The sequence below is a fragment of the Tamandua tetradactyla genome, chromosome 5, assembly GCF_023851605.1.
Source record: "Tamandua tetradactyla isolate mTamTet1 chromosome 5, mTamTet1.pri, whole genome shotgun sequence".
Taxonomy (NCBI): Eukaryota; Metazoa; Chordata; class Mammalia; order Pilosa; family Myrmecophagidae; genus Tamandua; species Tamandua tetradactyla.
Genome location: NC_135331.1, coordinates 33,325,716 through 33,344,658, shown reverse-complemented (window position 1 = coordinate 33,344,658; position 18,943 = coordinate 33,325,716). Strand labels below are relative to the sequence as shown.

Below are 18,943 nucleotides of genomic sequence, written 5' to 3'. Positions count from 1 at the left end.
AAGGTATTCTATAATATTGCATACTACATAATAATACAGAGGTTGTTTTCTAAAGTTTTATTCATTTGTGTTTTCACAATTCTGTGGTTTTATCAGGCCCATTCCTGTTGTCCCTTATGCCCAACTAGATTGTAAGAAGTTGGAGTTTTATGATTCTCAAAAACAGTTTCTTATTGGATAATATTTCTATCTATATCAGTCAGACTAAAATATAATTTTGTGTGTGTGTTCTTATATTGAGCAAAGACAAAGCTAATAGCTATTTTAGTAGTTTGTTTTTTTTGAGTTAGCACTCCTGAATTTTTACCTGAAAATATGTGCTTAAAACATTAATTTTTTTTAATGGTGCCTGAGTCCCCATTTCCTTCCATTGAATCTTAAAAATGGTGATTCAAAATGATAGGAGGCAGAGGGTAGATCCTTTAAAAAAAAAGAAAAAAGAAAAAACTAAAAGAAAGATAACAAAATATCTCATTTTCCAATGTACTGTAGATTTTTAAGTAGAAAGCTTCACTTGTGTAGACTCAATAGTTTAAAGAGCTTTACAGATAAGGAGAGGAATCTCGCATGGTTTGATGATAATGCCTGACTTCAGAGTTAGGAGTAAGAAGATATATCTTAAAGCACTTCCTTCTCCATCTGTTCTAGTTTGCTAGCTGCCGGAATGTAATATACCAGAAATGGAATGGTTTTGAAAGGGGGAATTTAATGAGTTGCTAGTTTATAGTTCTAAGGCTGAGAAAATGTCCCAATTAAAATAAGTCTATAGAAATGTCCAATCTAAGACATCCAGGGAAAGATGCCTTGGTTCAAGAAGGCTGATGAAGTTCAGAGTTTCTCTCAAGTGAGAAGGCACATGGCGAACACAGTCACAGTTTCTCTCTCATCTGGAAGGACACGTGGCGAACACGGCGTCATCTGCTAGCTTCTTCTCCTGGTTTCCTGTTTCATGAAGCTCCCCGGAAGACATTTTCATTCTTCATCTCCAAAGATAGCTGGCTGGTGGATTCTGCTTCTCGTGACCATGTCGTTCTGTCTAAAATGTTTCCTCTTTTATAGGATTCCAGTAAACCAATCAAGGCCCACTCAAATGAGTGGAGACACATCTCCCCTAATCCAGTTTAACAACCACTCTTGATTGGATTAAATCTCCAGGGAGATGATCTAATTACATACAGTATTGAATAGGGATTATTCTGCCTTTACGAAATGGGATTTTGATTAAACATGGCTTTTCTAGGGTACATACGTCCTTTCAAACTAGCACACCATCCAACACCTGGTGTTAGATTGGTGCTTTTCATCTTGGCTAGCACACCCTCCTGGTTGCAGATCCGCTTTCCTGTCCTTCAGTCTTGTTTCAATTTCCTTATCAGTAAGGTGTTAAGTGCTATGTGTCCTCATGCATGGAACTTCCTTCCACCTCCATAGAAGGGCTGAATCTCTCAGGCAGATGGTGGCAGCATGAGACATGGGCTCCAGGGTAGTTGCCCTCTGGCTACTCTGACTTTTGATCAGCCCTTCTGTCAGAGGCATAGCACATAGATAGTAAATTAATTTTTTTTTTTTTTTTTTTTTTTTTTGCATGGGCAGATGCCAGGAATTGAACCCAGGTCTCTGGTATAGCAGGCAAGATGTCTGCCTCTGAGCCACCATTGCACCACCTGTAAATTAATTTTTAAAAACAGTTGTATTGTCAGGAACATGGGCACTCACTGCCCTAGACCCTGAACTGGTAAAGAACTGCCTTATATTTGAGTACTTAGAAAACAATCAAGAAGGCTCCTAGGACCCGGGAGCCCTGACCTCATCTTAAAATAAGTTTGAATATGATGAAGGCCATGTTTCAGCTCCAGGATCTGACTACTTACCCCTTAAACCCTAGTGGGAAGGAAGACCAAACATCTACACCAGTAGGTATTAACAAGTATCAGCAGCCTTGACATCTCCAGGGGACCTGTTAGAAATGCAGAACCTTAAGCCCCACCCCAGACCTGCTGAGTCAGAATCTGTGCCTCCCAAGGGATTTGTATGCACAATGAAGTTTGAGAAGCAGTATTCCTAGAACAGTCTTCTCAAACGTCAGCATGCATCACAGTCACCTAGTGGGCTTGTTCAAGCACAGATTGCTGGACCTCAGCACCATGGTTTCTGATCCATAAATCTGATTGGAGCCCAGAATTCTGCATCTTCAAAGGTCACAGATGGTGCCGAGACTGCTAGTCCAGGACCACTCTGAGCTGCCCTGTTCCAGACAAACCCTGCCACCACCACCCCCTCACCTTCCAGTGAGCTTGGGGCTCGTAGCCCTGGAGTCATCTACCCTGCCTGCCCTCTTGCAGAACAACTTGAGGATAAGCCCTGAGAACCTGTCTCCGAATACAAGTTCTGCCTTTTGCTCTTCAAGCTGTTCTCTCTCTCAGACATTTCCCAATCCCAAATAGATGACGATAGCACCAGCAAGTAAATTTGCAGAAATATTGTTTGAGGCTCTCAGCTCTATATGCTGGGAGTAAATAAAATTGTACTTTGCCTTCTTATTTGATATAAAGAATTGTTAATTTAAAAAAAAAACAACAAACAGTTGTATTGCAGTATAATTTAGCCACAGTTCATTTTGATGATTTAATTTTCCATTTTATTATGAAAATTTTTAAACATACAGAAAAGTTGAAAGAATTTTGAGTCAACACGTATATGCCCTCTTAAATTCTACAGTTATTTTACTATACTTGCCTTATCACATTGTTACTATGTTTTAACATTAAATGAGACCATTCCTTCCTGGCACTTAGATTTTTTTGTTTTTTTGTTTATTTGTTAGTCCAACAGCCTTTTCTTTATTTTTTTTTTTCGGAGGGGGGTGCATGGACTGGGAATTGAACCCGGTCTCCCGCATGGAAGGCGGGCATTCTACCACTGAACCACCCATGTACCCTAACAGCCTTTTCTTTCAATATAAGAAATATGTGCTCCCACTGAGTTTTATTCTACATCTCTAAAACCTGGTTATTTAATTAGTTTGAGCTTTGCGATGAATAAATTGCTTCTATGTTGCCTGTCTTCAGTATTTCTCTTGATATAAATGATTTTTGAATTAACAACACTTAGATTGCCCCTACTTCAGCTGTCAAGCCAGTGTCAGAGACCCCCAGTGATCCGTCTAAGGGACAAGTCAATCACAAAACAATACAATTTTGCCCGTGCCTGCCTCAGTTCAGAAAGCTGGAGCCCCCCGAGTTATGAAACAGCTCTGACTTCTGTTGGGACCAGTTGAAACTTGTCATATATAACAGTATGTGCCAGGTTCTTTGAAAAGTTGAGTAAAACTTCACACCTCTGCTGAAGCTGAAAGTTGCTGTTCTTTATTGGATCTACAGAATAAAAAGGGCACAGAGCTACTGCTTGGAGTTGATGCTCTGGGGCTCCACATCTATGACCCTGAGAACAGGCTGACCCCCAAAATCTCCTTCCCGTGGAATGAAATCCGAAACATCTCCTACAGTGACAAGGAGGTAGGTCGTGTTGTACTGCCAGTGCCACTAGGGTCCAGTGACTGAGCAGAAGTTCTTTTCCCATCTCTTCTCCTCCTTGCTTCTCATTAGTATAATCCTTTAATTCCCAGGCTTTTGGTTTTTGGTTGTTGATTTTTAAAGTATTTTCAGAACAGTATTGGCATCCTTTTTTCAAAGGGCATCACTAAACCCCACTACTGACTAACAAGAGGATGGGAAACTCAACTTGTCAGGGCTAAAATCCAAAGAGCAGGAAACTCACAAGCAAAAATTAATGTTTCTTATTGCTTGTCTTCTCTTTCTGGTGAGAAATTGTCTTTGCATTTTAGTTTGGTATATGTTGTAGTCAACTCTGTGCCCAGGGCTTGATACCTGTGGTAGGAAATATGTGTGAGTATCTCTGTGTATATATTTATATCTCACTCACCAATGTTATAAATATCAGCCTAATGTGCTTAGAAGTATTTGAGAACAATTAAGTTGAGTAACCTAGGTGAACACTCTCAGAATTATACCATTTCTATAGAGAATGGTGACCTTTCCCAAATGCTGCCAGTCTTCCTTCCTTCATTCATTGTTCATTAATTTTAAAGGAATTCGTGAGCTTCTCTTTTGTATTAGGCTTTGTAGGGGAAACAAAGATGGGGAAAACCTAGTGTCAGCCTTCAAAAAGTCAGGTAAAACTTCAAATGCTATAATAAATAACTGCAGTGTAAAGGATTAATGATGAAGATGATGGCAATATAGTGCTTTTCCGTTAAGAAAGCAGTTTCACCCACTCTCTGATTTTATCCTCATAAGAACACTGCTATAAGGTAGGGTCATGCCTTATTATCTCTGGGTCACATCAGGAACCAAAGAGGCAGAGGGATTAAGTGACCTGTATCTGGCGAATGACATAGCAGGTGCTGAACTCCAAGCTTACTAATGCCACATCTCCTTTTTTTCTCTTTTTAACTTTTTTTTTAAATACTATCAAACTTTTTATGATAGATACAAAAGTAATAATCATACAGAGAACTCCAACATACTCTTCCCCCTAAATACCCCAATCCACCAATTGTAACATTTTATCACATTTGCCATATATTCTGTCAGTCCATCTATCTATGTATTTATCGATCTATTTTCTGAAGACTTGCACGTAGGTACATACATTTCTCCTTGTACACTTAAATACTGCCATACACATTTCCTAAAAGCAAGGATATTCACTTATGTAGTTGCCTTAAGTACAGTTATCAAGTTCAATATATATACATAGTCCAATATTTCATATATCCCAATAATGTCCCTTTGAGCACTTTCTCCTCCCTTGCTAGGTCCCATCCAGGGTTGTATATTGCATTTAATTCTCATTGTCTATTTAATTGCTTTCTTTTTTTTTTTTAATTGTGAGAACATATATACAACATAAATTTTCCCATATCAACCACTCCCAAGCATACTGTTCAATAGGATTAATCACATTCACGATATTTTGGTACCTTCATTACCTTCCATTATTAAAACTTTCCCATCTCCCCAAACTGAAACCCTATACCCATTATGCATTATCTCCCCATTTCCCCTGCCGCCCCCCCCCCCCCGCAAATGTACTCTAATTTCTGTTTCTATGAAGTTGCTTATTTTCTGATATTTTCTTTGTAGTTACCAAAGAAATTTAACATCCTCCATCTATAACAATCTCGTTTGCGGTTTTAATACCAACTTAACTTCTATAGTATACACAAATGATGTTCCTATAATCCCTCTGTCCCCTCACATTATATAATTCTTGTCACATGATTATACATTGAGTCCAAAACCATTGATTTTATGCATTTGCCTTTTAGATCCTGTAGAAAGTAAAAAATGGAGTTATAAATAAAAAATACAATAATACTGGCATTTCTATTTATCCATATCATTACCCTCATCAGAGATCTTTATTTCTCCTTGTGGCTTTGATCTATTGTCCTTTCTTTTCAACCTACAGAGCCCTCTTTAGCTTCTCTTGTAGGGCCAGTCTAATACTGACAAACTCCCTCAGGTTTTGTTTATCTGAGAATATCTTAATCCTTTCCTCATTTTTGAAAGATCATTTTGCCAGATATAAGATTCTTGGGTGGCAATTTTTTGCCTTCAGAACTTTAAATATGTCATCCTACTGCCTTCTTGCCTCCATTGTTTCTGATGAGAAATCATCATTTACTCTTTTTGAGGTTCCCTTGTACATGACACTCTGCTTCTCTCTCAGTGCTTTTAGAATTTTCTCTTTATCGCTGGCATTTGACAATTTCATTAAAACATGCTGCAGCATGGGTCTGTTTGGGTCTGTCCTGCTTGGAGTTCGTTGAACATCGTGTATGTATATGTTCATATGGTTTGTTAAATTTGGGAAGTTTGCAGCCATTCTTTTTTGGAATATTCTCTCTACTGCTTTCTCTCTTCGTTCTCCTTCTGGGACTCTACCATGTGTGTATTGGTACTCTTGATGGTATCTCACAGGCTCTTCAGGCTCTGTTCACTTTTCTTCATTGTTTCTTCTTTCTTCTCCTTGGGCTAAATTATTTCAGTTGTTTTAGCTTCAAATTCTCTTTACTTTTTCTTCTACCATCTGCACTCTGCTGTTGAATCCCTCTAGGGAATTTTTTATTGTTGTTACTGATTGACTTTAGCTCTTTTACATAATTTCCATCTCTCTGCTGAAATTCTTTTTATATTCATCTCTTGTTTTCCTGATTTCCCTTAGTTCTTTGGTCATATTTTAGTGTAGCTCTTTGAGTCAATTTAGGACCATTTTTTCTGAAGTCTTTGGTATGTCCTAGGCCTGGTCCTCCTCATTGACGGTTTCTAATGCTTTTATCTTTGCCTTTGCCTGGGTCATCACTTCCTGTTTCTTTCTGTGTTTTGTGACCTTTTGTTGAAACCTGGACATTTTGCTGTTTTAATGTGTTATCACTGGCAGTTAGACTCTGAGGGCTCTCTTTATTAAGCTTTACGAAGCTAGTATTATGAAAGAGCTATCCTTGATTGCCAGAAGCTTACAAAGAAGGAAAGAAAGAAGACAGCTTTCCCAGTCTTTGCAGATTGACCTGTGATAGTGCCTGCTCCTTCAGGGCTTATCCGTAAAATTAGTTTAGAAAATAGTTCAGGCTAAAGTGTAGAGGCCTCCCTGATTTTTCTCTACGCATACTTTTTATCTTGGGCTTGCTTGTGGCCCTAGGTGCACTACACCCCCCCCCCCCCCACATACACACACACACACCTCCCATTTACACAGTTCCAAATGTCCCTTCTTCCCTAGGAAACAGTTTCCTCACATTCCAGGACACTACACTGTATGTTCTGCAATTCCTTGCCCAGGCATCTTAACTATTCTCCCACAGCATTCTGTAGGAGAGTTCCATGTGCTGCCTTCTACATACAGGGCAAATTCTGGGACAGCAAATCCCTCAGGCCACTACCAGAAAGATTGGGCCAGACAAATGTGCTTCCACTATGTGCAGGGAGATTACTCTGCTCCCACTGAAACTGGTACCAGGGATCCTCACTGAGACTGCAGGCCAGTAGGGGGTGGGGCCATCCAGGGCACCACACAATCCTACTGCTTTTAAGTGACCTTTTTCTTGACTCAGTGCTTTTTCTGTTACTGTAGTCCTTTAAGTGTTTTCTAGAGCTTTAAGAAGGATGTTTCTGCCAGTACTTACTGGTTATCAAAAGCTTCTTTGAGGGGATGGAACCGTAAAGCTTCTCATTTTGACATCTTGAATAGGGTGTGGACTCTTAATCCATCCCCTACTTTGCAAGGCAGCCCAAAGGAATGAGCCCTGAGAGCAAAGTAGGAACTGGATAGAAGCTGTGCCCTCTGCTGTAGGAGAGCAAGCCAGGACCATCTCCCTGACTTCACAGCTAGGGTACATGTGGAACGTGAATAACTGGGATGACTTATGTTGTCAACTGCAGAGTCTGCCCTGAGCACATTTCCCATTTTCTCTTTCTTAGTAGCAACTCGAGGGGAGGAACACCAGGCCCCTGGCTTCCAGCCCATGGTTGGGATCCACTCATCCATGCTTGATGAGACAGATTGAACTTCTGAATTTGAAGCCTTCTGGCTTTGAAATTTTTGAAGTAGTTAGCCCAAGAGTTGAGCTTTCAGGTATTTCTTTTTTAAAGCTCTTAAATTGAAAGTGCCACATGACTTATAGCAATAGATATGCCCTGCTATGGTAGTTTTTCATCTGCAGTTTCATAAAATCTGTTTATTGCATATCCACACTTTGTGTACTAAGGGGTCCCAAAATACACATTCTTCAGAGATCCCAAGGATTAAAGTCTCCCCCAGTTTGGCTTGACTCAGTAAATTCTAAAGCACCCTCTCCAGGGGCAAGGCGCCATCCTGTTCTATCATGTCAGTAACTCGTGCAATGAGAGAGCCCCAAGCTGCCTTGATAATAAGAAATAGTCTTGGTAGTTATGTGTGCCTGCCGTACTGTCAAAACAGAAATGTTGGTTTATTTTAAGTAATTCATTGATGCTTTGTGTGTGCCCTAGCATAGCACAGACCCTGTGGTTTCCCCACTACTTGTGGTAACCCTCTAACAGCTCTGGGGCTTGACAGCAATGCCAAAAATAGGCTCATGAAATTCACAAATAGCCTACTCAAGAGCAACTCTGCTTCTGTGTTAACTTGGTAAAAATGAAAGATAGTTGTTTTTTTTTTTTTTGCCCTCAGTATGTGAACCCCTTGTGGATGATACAGCATGTGAAAAAAGTACCCATGATTAAATCTCCTTAAACATATTTATCTGTTTAGCAAGTCTTTCTCGGAAATGGATATACATTTTTAAGCGAGCGTGTTATTGAAATCTAGGGTCTGTCTGGTCTCATCAGGAGGAGTTGAAGGCAGTGGTTGCTTTTTTTTAAAAATGGGCTTCCCTGCCTTATGGTCTTGCCCTGGGCTTTCTTACTAGATTATCACCCTATCTTTACCATTCCTGTTTCTCTTCTGTTTGATTTCAGGAAACTATGTTTCCCTCTTCTACTATAGTCCACTCCTTTTCATGCTCTGCTTTATGCCTTCTATTAGCAACTTTCATCAAATTATCCTTATGTTCAAAAACCTTTAGTTACTCCCGTATCCTGTCCCATCAAATGTAAACCTCTTTGTATTTTATTCCTCACTATTCCTGCCTACATCCCAGTCTAAGCCCATTTTATCATCTTAATCCTTTGCTTGTTTCCCACCAATGCATCTCTCTCCCACTCTCTCTCTTTCTCTCTTTCTCACACATACATACACATATACAGTGTTAATTTCCCCATCTCTGCCCCTCTTTCTATTGCATGCCTTGTCCAGAATGCTCCTCTATCCTACTTTTTAGCTTCTCCATCATATTCTTGTTCCTCAGGCCAGCTTAAGTCCCCTCCTACTTATTTTAAATTTACTCTAAACTCCCAGGACATTTGTGATTGGTACTGTACAATAAGGCACTTGCTTATTATTTAATTTCTTGGGTGATTAATTGTTGTTAATCTAGTTCCAATTAATTTATAAGCTTCATGAGGACAGGGGACCATGTTTTAGACTCTATGGGGGCCCTTCCAATGTTGTCCTCAAAGGTGGGGCCCTTCAAGAGTTCCTATTTCAGGTTGTCAAGCATCTTTTTCTCACAGCCAAGCCTAAGATGGTAGCAGAGGCCATATCTTTTAGGGTTCTGAACTTCCACCAATCTTCCACCAATTGAGACTTGGTGCCACTCAAGTCACTTCTTACTACAGTAAAGGAAATGAGGACAGGGCATAGCCTCAGTCTGGTTCATTGGCCTAGTGTGGTTGGTTGGTGGTTTTTGTGCTATTTCCCAGTTAGTGATAACATTCTAGGCTATCATATTGAACTGTTTTTGCTTCTGTCTTTTCAGTTTACCATTAAACCACTGGATAAGAAAATTGATGTCTTCAAATTTAATTCCTCTAAGCTTCGTGTTAATAAGCTGGTAAGTTGAGATCCTGGTTCATTATTGATAACTGTGATTTTTCTAAGAAAGTGAACATTTGTTTTTTAAAGAGTCTCAGAGTAGCCTCTTGTGAGGTGTAGAATGGTAGCTCACTTGGTACATACTTTTCTGATAGGCCTTGAAAGGGTCTTCTCTTCAGAAGTTAAACCTAAATTTTGTAAGGAGGAATTTTTTAAAATGTATTCTTATTGAAGTACTTCATAACATAAAAGGATAAATATAATGGATATATAAGGCATAAAGAATAACAGAATGAAACCTCAGCATTCTTAGATTCTCTAGACTCTCGATTCCAGAGTATGTACATAGGAGTAGAATTACAGGGCCATAAGATATATGTCTAAATTCAAGATTGTGCTACTATTTTTCCAAGGGAAGTAAATTGATTTACAGACCCAACAGCAGTGGGAAAGATTCCTTTGCTTTATATCCTCAAGACTTGTGTTATCAGCCTTTTCAATTTTTTGCCAATCTTGTGCATATAGAGTGGTATCTCAGTCATGTTAATTTTCACTAATGAAGTTGAACATCTTTTTATATATTTATTGGGCAATCATGTTTTCTTGTCTGTCAAATATCTGTTTCATGTTTTGGAGCCATTTTTCTATTGGGTTGTTTGGTTTTTTATTGGTTTTAGCCTCTCCCAAGTTTGGGTCTTGTTTTTTCACTTTTTAAATTGTGTCTTGATTAACAAAATTATTAATTTTAATTTAGTTGAATGCATAAATCTTTTCCTTCATCATTTGTACTTTTTGTCTTGCTTGACATCTTTTGACATCTTTTCTTATCCCAAGATCATAAAGCTATTTTATAATCTCCTCTAAAAGTGTCAAAGATTTCATCTTTGTATTTACGTTTTTAATCCTTCTGGAATTGATTTTTGGGTATGGTGTAATGGAAGGATCCAGCATTTTTTCTATAGGAATAACCTATTTTCCCAACCCAACTTATGAATGATCTTTGCTATCCTCCCTGATCTGCAGAGTCACATCTTGATTAGAAGAGTGAGCTGTGTCTGGAAGACACGATAAAGTGCCCCCTCTTCCTCTCTTCCCTGTGATATTTGCCTCCTGGCATGTCTGAAGCACTTCATTTTGCCTGTCTCCAGAGCTGAGAAGACTAGGGGCCATTGGAAGAACTTTGGCATTTTACCCCACGCTTTCCTCTTCAGTTTACTTCTGCCTGCAAGAGCCCTCAGACCATGAATCTGCAGCATTGGTTAGCTGGTTGGCAGTCAAGTCAATGTGTGGGTTTAACATTTCTCCTGGTTTCGTGGCCACAGATACTCCAGCTGTGTATCGGGAACCATGACCTTTTTATGAGGAGAAGGAAGGCGGATTCTTTGGAAGTTCAACAGATGAAAGCCCAGGCCAGGGAGGAGAAGGCTAGAAAACAGGTGAGCAAAACCATGTTTTAATTGATGTTGTTGCCTCTTGGTCAGTCTTGGCCTGGGAAGCAAGGAGTGGTTGTGGATTGGTAGGTGTCCTTTGACCCTGGATACACGTTTTTATTTATCTCTGTTGAATCTTCATTGGCTGATGCCCACTTGGATGTCAGCTCTGGAGATGAGGAAGAAACGCTAATAACATATATTTTTAATGTCTCTAGTTATTTCTGCACTTAAGTGAAATTGGATGTGTTTAACACAGTTTGGTAAGCAATAGCTGAGCATCCATCCATTCATCTGCCTAGCTCTTTCTTTCCTCTTTCTTTTTTCTTTTTTGTTTCCCTCCACTTGTCTTTCTCCTTTACCTGGCCTTCTCCTTTCTAATTAGATGGTGATAGAATGCACGGCGGCATTTCAGTGCTTGCTGCTGGAATGCTAATTAGATTCCAGCCTTATTTCCCCACCGCAGGTCAGCCTAGGCAGCGCATTGCCCACAGCAGGCGGTTGGGAAACTCATATTGGCAGACTGGACTATCTGCATCATTGTTTTCTACTCATAGACCTTTTCTACTCACCGAAATCCATACAACTAATTTGAGTCTTACTGCTGAGAATATCAGTTTTGTTTTGTTTGCATGGACAGGCACCGGGAAACGAACCCGGGTCTCTGGCATGGCTGGTGACAACTCTGCCTGTGGAGCCACCGTGGCCCACCCTCAATTGTGTTTTGAAGGAACTACTAGATACCAGCTGCTATTGGCTGCCCTCAGGACTTGCAGGCCCTGAGGTGTAATAATTAGTCTAAGTGCTGTACTCTGATTTGGGTAAACTGGTGAGGCTGGCTGGTATTTAGAATGAAGTGCCAGTTGGATTCAGTGTGCATTCAGTTCTTCATCTCTTTGTTCTGAGACAGCAGGCCATAGATGTGCTCTTTGGGATGCTTTGGGGTTGGTGAAATGGGGTTTATTGAACAAAGAAATGCCTTTGAGCCAGTCAGAGGTCACAGTGGCATCGTCAAAAAGAGCCCTCTTTGACCTCCTTTTCAGTGGAGCAGAGCTTAGAAGTGAGAGATCTGAAAACAGCAAGGAGCATGTGGGCCTCTGAGGCCTGGCAGGGAAGCGCACGAGCACAACACAGGCCTGCACTGGCTGTAGAACAGCAGAGGCAAGTCCCTGGCAATTTAGCATCTGCGCAACCACAGGTCAGAGGCTCTGTGTCCCGGGGGAACAAGTGCTGACCTTGGAGCCAGATCTGAAAGCTAGTGCGTGACATTAGTGAGCAACTTTCCTGCCAGACCTCAGTTTTCTTATCTGTTACGTGGAGCCAATGATACTTCTCTCTGTCTCAAATCAGAGGATTAAATGTATCTGAAGGTCTTTTTAAGCAATAAACCACTTTGCAAACAGGAAGCTTATTTTTATTGGGTAGAGGTCTCAGGGAAAACTTAATGCTGGGAACTGAAGGGGTGTGTGTTTGTTTCCAAATGGAGAATAGCAGATGTAGTAATCCACCTAATGGAAATTGTAATATGATGGAAATTAGAGAATAAATGGGCCAAGCTTTTCATTGACTTTCAAAAGGAAAATTAGAGTATCTTATTGCTTGTCATTGCATTATTCCTTTAAGTTCCAATGTAGTTGTTTTGTTTCTTTTTTGACTTAGTATTTAGAAGAGGCAGCAATTTTAGAAATCTCATGTTACTAGAGTTAGGGATAAGAGTGAAGCAAGAAATAAGTAATTAAACATGCTTTACTTATTTAAGTAAGAAAGTAGTACAGTGGTCATTTCTGGCTTCTATTTTCAGAACTCAGTTAGTACCCCAAGATCACAGAGAATAGTGCTTGCCCTGATCTTGTTCTCCTTATTAAGCTCGGCATGTGGCCCAGTTAATGCAGTGATCCAGAAGGCAAAGGAGGTGGCGGCGGCTTTGTACTGCTGCCTTAAGAATGGGGGACTGTGTTCTCTGCCTTGCTCCCTCCTGTTGCCTCCTGGCTCAGGAGTTTCCTCTGCTTGAGGCTATGCGATTTGATGCTGTGTGCCTGCTGCAGTTTCCCCTGTGAAGAACAATATGTGAACTATTGATGCATCCTGCAAAATGATTCTCTCTTCTCCTTGGGTTGAAGGCAAGAGTGGCACTATTTGATGAAATCAGAAGTATGAGAGAGGTTTGTGTTGATTAGAAATGGTAAGGCGTCTTGACTGAAGAGAGAAGAAAGCTCCCTGTCTGTGGGGCTCCGGTTCAGTGTGGAAGAAACCTGCATTGTGTCCTGTAAGCTGTAGGTCAGAGCTGCATGAGATTTTCCAACAAAGAGGGATATACTGGCAAGGAAGCTGTTCCAGCGCACAATTGTATAAGAATGACTCTTTTTCTCCAGGTAGAGACTGGGCTTGATTTTTTTGTTGTTGTTTGTTCATTTACTATTGAATGTTTTCCCAAGGGGCAGAACTTTAATAAACCTTTTAGTCGTTTAGAAGAAAAGAGGGTGGTGGGTGACAAGAGTGACACTGGGTCGGTCCACAAAGGGGAGTCTCTGGAGATGGGGCATTCTTGGATACCCGTACCGCCACAGATCCTCAGCTCCATGATTCTGCCACTGTTTTGTTCACCTCCCAGATGGAGCGGCAGCGCCTTGCCCGAGAAAAGCAGATGAGGGAGGAGGCTGAGCGCACGAGGGATGAGTTGGAGAGAAGGCTGCTACAGATGAAAGAGGAGGCAACGATGGCCAATGAAGCACTGGTGATTTCAAGGGGCGGGCTTCCCAGAAGGCTACTTTGGAGCTTCCTTAGTTTTCTGAATTAGGTCTCGTAAGACCCACAATTTAGAGTTATTTGCTTTGATGCACTTTATTTCAACTTAAAAATAACAGCTGCCTTTTCTTTCTGTCTGTGTTGGCAGAAATAGATTTAGGTTGAGTTCACGTGTAACTGAACTGACTTTCACCACAGGGCTGCCTTTAAAGCAAGGCTACTCAGTCTTGGTACCTTGACATTTGGGTTGGGTAATTCTTTGTGATGAGGGATTACTATGTGTATTGAAGGGCAGTTAGCAGCATATCCCTAATCTCTACCCACTGGATGCCAGTAGCACTCCCCAACCCTCATGTGTGGCACTCAAAACTACCTGCAAGAAGGATCAAAGGAGGAGGAGTTATAACAGAAGATAGGATTTAACAAATGAGTATGACTGCTGAATCATATTGATATTTCTTTCAGTTTCCAGTGTCTTGGAGCAGCTAGAAGGAAGAACCTAAAACTGAAACTGTAACCCATACTAAACTCTGAAATCTGTTCCTATTACAGTATATTTTGAATTAATTACTTTTTTGTATATATGTTGTATCTCACAATAAACATCCCTCTGGATGAGGGAAATCTTTGGGGTTCCTTGGTTTTTTCACCACATGGCAAAGCACATGGCAGTGTCTTCTCCCTTCTCCTCTGGATTCTGTTGATTTTCAGATTCTCTCTCCATGCCCAGTCTCCTTTGCTTATAAGGGCTTTAGTCATATTGGATTAAGGACCTTCATTCAGTTTGGCCATACCTTACCTAGTAACATCTTTAAAAGTCCAATTTACAAATGGGTTCACACCCTTGGGACCAGGGTTTGGGACCTAGGTGTGCCTTTGGTGGGGAACATGATTCAATCTCCAACTCTTGCCATCCTAAAGAAGAAGAACAGAATTAAATGTTGGGAAGTGTTGAAGGCATAATAGGGATGAAGCAAAAGTGCCAAATGCATATGAAATACATTTCACACCAAACATATGAAAGTAGAAAGGAAGACGGTGGAAGAGAGGTAGAAAAAAGTTGAAAAAAAAAAAAAAGATACCTGCAGACATTGCCAAATGTCCCTTGGTGGGGAAGGGAAGCAAAATCACCCCTAGTTTTGAACTATTGATTTAAATGGTAAAGATAAAAGGGTTTCAGGTTTTTTTCTCCCTCATAAAGCATAAACCTCAGCTTAAATAGATACACGTAAAGATGTTCTTCCTTGTGGTTCCACAAGGTTGGAGACCTGAAGGACCCTTCTGAAAAATTGGTAGCTGTGGCTTGTCTTCTATTGTCAGAGATTCACTTGGGGTTGAGGGGATAGGAGCAGGGCGAAGGGGACTGAGTGGCAGGGTCCAGAGGAGTCTGAGACACTGGTTCTTCCTGATCTGAGTATCTGAGGACAAATCTAGACAGAAAAATAGGCATGTGATTCCCATTCCAGCTGACAGCACTCTTCTCTCCAGATGCGGTCTGAGGAAACAGCCGACCTGTTGGCAGAAAAGGCCCAGATCACCGAGGAGGAGGCAAAACTCCTGGCTCAGAAGGCTGCAGAGGCCGAACAGGAAATGCAGCGCATCAAGGCCACGGCCATTAGGACAGAGGAGGAAAAGCGCCTGATGGAGCAGAAGGTGCTAGAGGCAGAGGTGCTGGCACTGAAGATGGCTGAGGAGTCAGAGAGGAGGTCAGAGGGGAGGGTCCTCTTCACTCTCCACACTGGCCTGGGAGGGGACCTGGGCCCCTAGGCCCTGACTGAGGAGCTCCTCTGTCCTAATACTGCCCAGAGTCCGAGCTCACCTGCAGGTTTCCTAATGCTGCTGCTTCTCCATCTTCTGGGACAGGGTAGGGTCCTTTGAGGATTGGTGGGAACCAGGTACCTCACCCAGTTTGGTGGCTGGAGCAGGGCACAGCCACACTTCTTTTGTCAAGTAGGCCTTTTGTCTGTTGTGGCCCTGCTGTAAGCCATATATTCCCCATTAGTCATGTCTACAGGAAAGAAATTAGCATGTCCACCAATTGCTTTTAGCTGAGGAAAAAATGAGGAGGCTCTTTTCTGCATTAAAAGAGTTTGGTTCTTTCCCCCTTTTTATTTGGGAGAGGGAACAGTAGTTATTTTCCTTTATAGTAGAATCTAGGCACCCACTTCCCTGCGGCCTGTCCTTGGTGCTAGGTCTCCTGAGGCTAATGGGAGAGAAGGGCCAGGATACCGCAGCTCATGACCAGGTTGGAGGGTGGGCTGTTCTTTGTACTTTTCAAAGACTATTGTAAGCTCTGGATTGTCCTGGTCCTGCAGCCCTAAGATAAACACTGGCACATCCAGCACGTCGTTTGGCTCTGCTGATTTAGAACACATGGATTTGGCTACAGTTTTCTTCTCCACATTCTCCGTGTCTTTCTGGGAATTTTGTCCGAGTCCTGCCCTGTCCTAGGCCCCTGTCTTTCAGTGTGCAGTTATTGCCCCTGTGAGTGGTGCATGTCAGGTGGGTGCCCTGTGCAGGGTCCTCTCACATGCCACGCCAGCCTGTGTCCTGCAGGGCAAGGCTCTGCACCCAGCCAGGATGCCCTCAGGCGCTCGTGCTCGCTTTCTGGCTAAGGGAGCTGTCAGGCATCAATTCTTTTCATCTTCTGCCCATGGTGATCCAACATAAGCCCTTCTATCCACTGAACTATTCCTTTGCCTGGCCCACGCTTATCCAGAAATGAAGCATAGAAAGCTTCCAGCCACTCCCCCAACTCCCTTCCCTTGCCTCCACTTGCAAAGATTCTTGTTTGCCTCTTCTTTCCACTGGCTTCCCTGCTATTCCAGTTTAGATTCACCAATTGAAATAATATCCAGGAATGTTCTTGCATTGGAAGCTTTGATTCCCTGCAGATATCTTTCCCTTTCCCCACTGACTCCTTTGTCTCCCCTCTGCATAGTGGGGTTTCTTCCTACTGCTTTGCCCTCCTGTGGGGAGTTGATGCCTCCTATTTTTCTTGCAGAGCCAAGGAGGCAGATCAGCTGAAACAGGACCTGCAGGAGGCCCGAGAGGCGGAGCGAAGGGCCAAGCAAAAGCTCCTGGAGATTACAACAAAGCCCACGTACCCGGTGAGCATGGGCCAGAGCTGCTGGCCTGGGGCCCTTCCCTTTGTTCCCGGTCCTTCCATCCATCTGATGGTACCTTTCAGGATGACTGTTCCAGCAGATACACGTCAGAACAAGTGATGCCGAGAGCCTAGAGTTAGGGAGCTAGTTAGAAATCCCTGGCCTGCCATTTGGCCTGGAACTAGTTAGTTCCTTGTCTGATTGCCAAGATCATAGGCAATGAAGCCTTTTCCCACAGTGAAATGTTTTCCTTATTCTAAATAATATAGTCCCAAATTATCCTCGAGAGAACTTGCTTTCTAGCTTCTTAATGTTGATCTGAATGTAATCTTCAACTCCTTGTGTATACCATATACCATAATTGTAATTCTGGGAAGGGATAGCCTGTATGCCTCCAAGTGAATTAGTGCCCTGCGTGAACCAGTTTCCAACCTCAATTTTGGAACAAGGAAGCAGACTGCAGTTAAAAGCAGTCACAAGGGCAGGCCACGGTGGCTTAGCAGGTAAGAGTGCTTGCCTGCCATGCCCGAGGACCCGGGTTCGATTCCCGGTGCCTGCCCATGTAAAAATAAATAAATAAATAAAATAAAATAAAAGCAGTCACAAAATCAATAGAGAAGGCTTTTTCTCTGTCTATTCAGTCCAGCAAAGCATTTTTTGCACACCTATTCTATTCCAAATGAATACGATGCAATCATGCAGTCTTAGGGCAGGTTGGGGCAGGGGGCAGGGGGTACACAGGTGCATGCAGGAGGAGCACTTAGCCCAGCCTGAAGGGTTACCTGAGCTGACTCTTGAAGGGTGAATAGGAACTAACCTATTAGTGGGGAAGAGATGAGAGGAGATCCCAGGCGAGGACACAGACATGTGGACAAGAACACACATAAGAGGGCATTTACAACTGCAGGGCATAGAGACGTAAGCTGCCCGGGGTTTGAGGTGGAGGGAAACATGAGCAGTTTGCTATGTCCCTGTGTTCTGCTTATCTATGACTGGGTAAGAAACACCCAAGTCAACCATATGGCTGAGAACCCCCATTTATTATCACCTGTATTACTGTGGGTGGGTGGGCTGGATGGTCCTCACTTGGGTGCTCTCAGGGGTTCTGTCAGATGGCAACTGGGGGGGGCGTTATCTGAGGGCTCAGCTGGGCTAGATGCCTAAGAAGTGTGTGTTTTTAAGCCATACGTTGAAGCAGGCTTCATAAACTGTTATAACTTTGCTCTTTTCTCTTAACAATAAATCTGGGTGATCATGTCCAGTGTTTTAATCATAATTTGTTGTTAAATGGATGAATTGTTCTTTGTCTAACCAGCCTGTACTGATGAACAAAACTGCACTGAACATTCTTGTACACAAATCTTTGTAATATAGTATGACTATATTGTAGAATAAATTCTCATAACTAGAAACTGTGGGGTCAAATTTTGAATGTTGACATTCTCTAACAAAATTATACCAGTGGTGGGCCACGGTGGCTCAACAGGCAGAGTCACCTGCCATGCCGTCACCTGCCATGCCAGAGACCCTGGTTCAATTCCCAGTGCCTGCCCATGCAAAATTATACCAGTGTATGTTCCCAGTAGTGATGCAGCATCCAACACCCGTCATTTTTGGAAATTTCTATCAAGTATGTCCAACATACATATAGAAGAAAATTGTAACTGTGCAGTTTGATGAATTTCCACAAACTGAGCTTAGAGCACACTTGTGTACCCAACACCCAAACCAGAAATCAGAACATTTCTAGTACCCTAGAAGTCCCCTCTCAGCACTACCTTTAGTATTCACTCAGACAGGCTACTTTACTACCATCTCAAATGATTGCTTTGAGCCTTGGTTCTTTGCCAGACCCAGTCCTAGACTCAGTGAAGGATCCAAGGATGAAAAAAATGCAGATCTTGCCTTCAGAAAAGTTTCAAACAGTAGAAAGAAGGCATAGCCAAAAAGGATTATTCTACAGGAAGAAGTTCAAGAAGGGCTGTTACAGAACTATAAACCATAAACAGTGTTAAATAGCAGCAAAGGAAAGAGTCACCATCTGGCCAATAGGAATTTAGAAATGCTTTGGTGAGAGATTATAGTATCTGAGATGGGCCTTGAAAAAGAAATAGAATATGGGGAGAAGGAATGTATGGGCGTAGATGCACAGATAGGGAGGCAACTTGGTTCAGGGATTTTAAGAGG

At 42.0% G+C, this 18,943-nt stretch overlaps 1 protein-coding gene across 7 annotated transcripts in view; it reads left to right on the top strand.

Annotated features, from left to right (window-relative positions):
• NF2 (NF2, moesin-ezrin-radixin like (MERLIN) tumor suppressor) overlaps positions 1–18,943 on the top strand; it is a 131,982-nt gene that overhangs the window by 92,862 nt on the left and 20,177 nt on the right. For all 7 annotated transcript variants that reach the window (XM_077160623.1, XM_077160622.1, XM_077160619.1 and 4 more), the window contains 6 exons: positions 3,381–3,515; positions 9,419–9,493; positions 10,797–10,910; positions 13,516–13,638; positions 15,138–15,355; positions 16,654–16,759. In XM_077160623.1, coding sequence (XP_077016738.1) covers positions 3,381–3,515; positions 9,419–9,493; positions 10,797–10,910; positions 13,516–13,638; positions 15,138–15,355; positions 16,654–16,759 — 771 coding nt within the window. The remainder of the gene's footprint in view (positions 1–3,380; positions 3,516–9,418; positions 9,494–10,796; positions 10,911–13,515; positions 13,639–15,137; positions 15,356–16,653; positions 16,760–18,943) is intronic.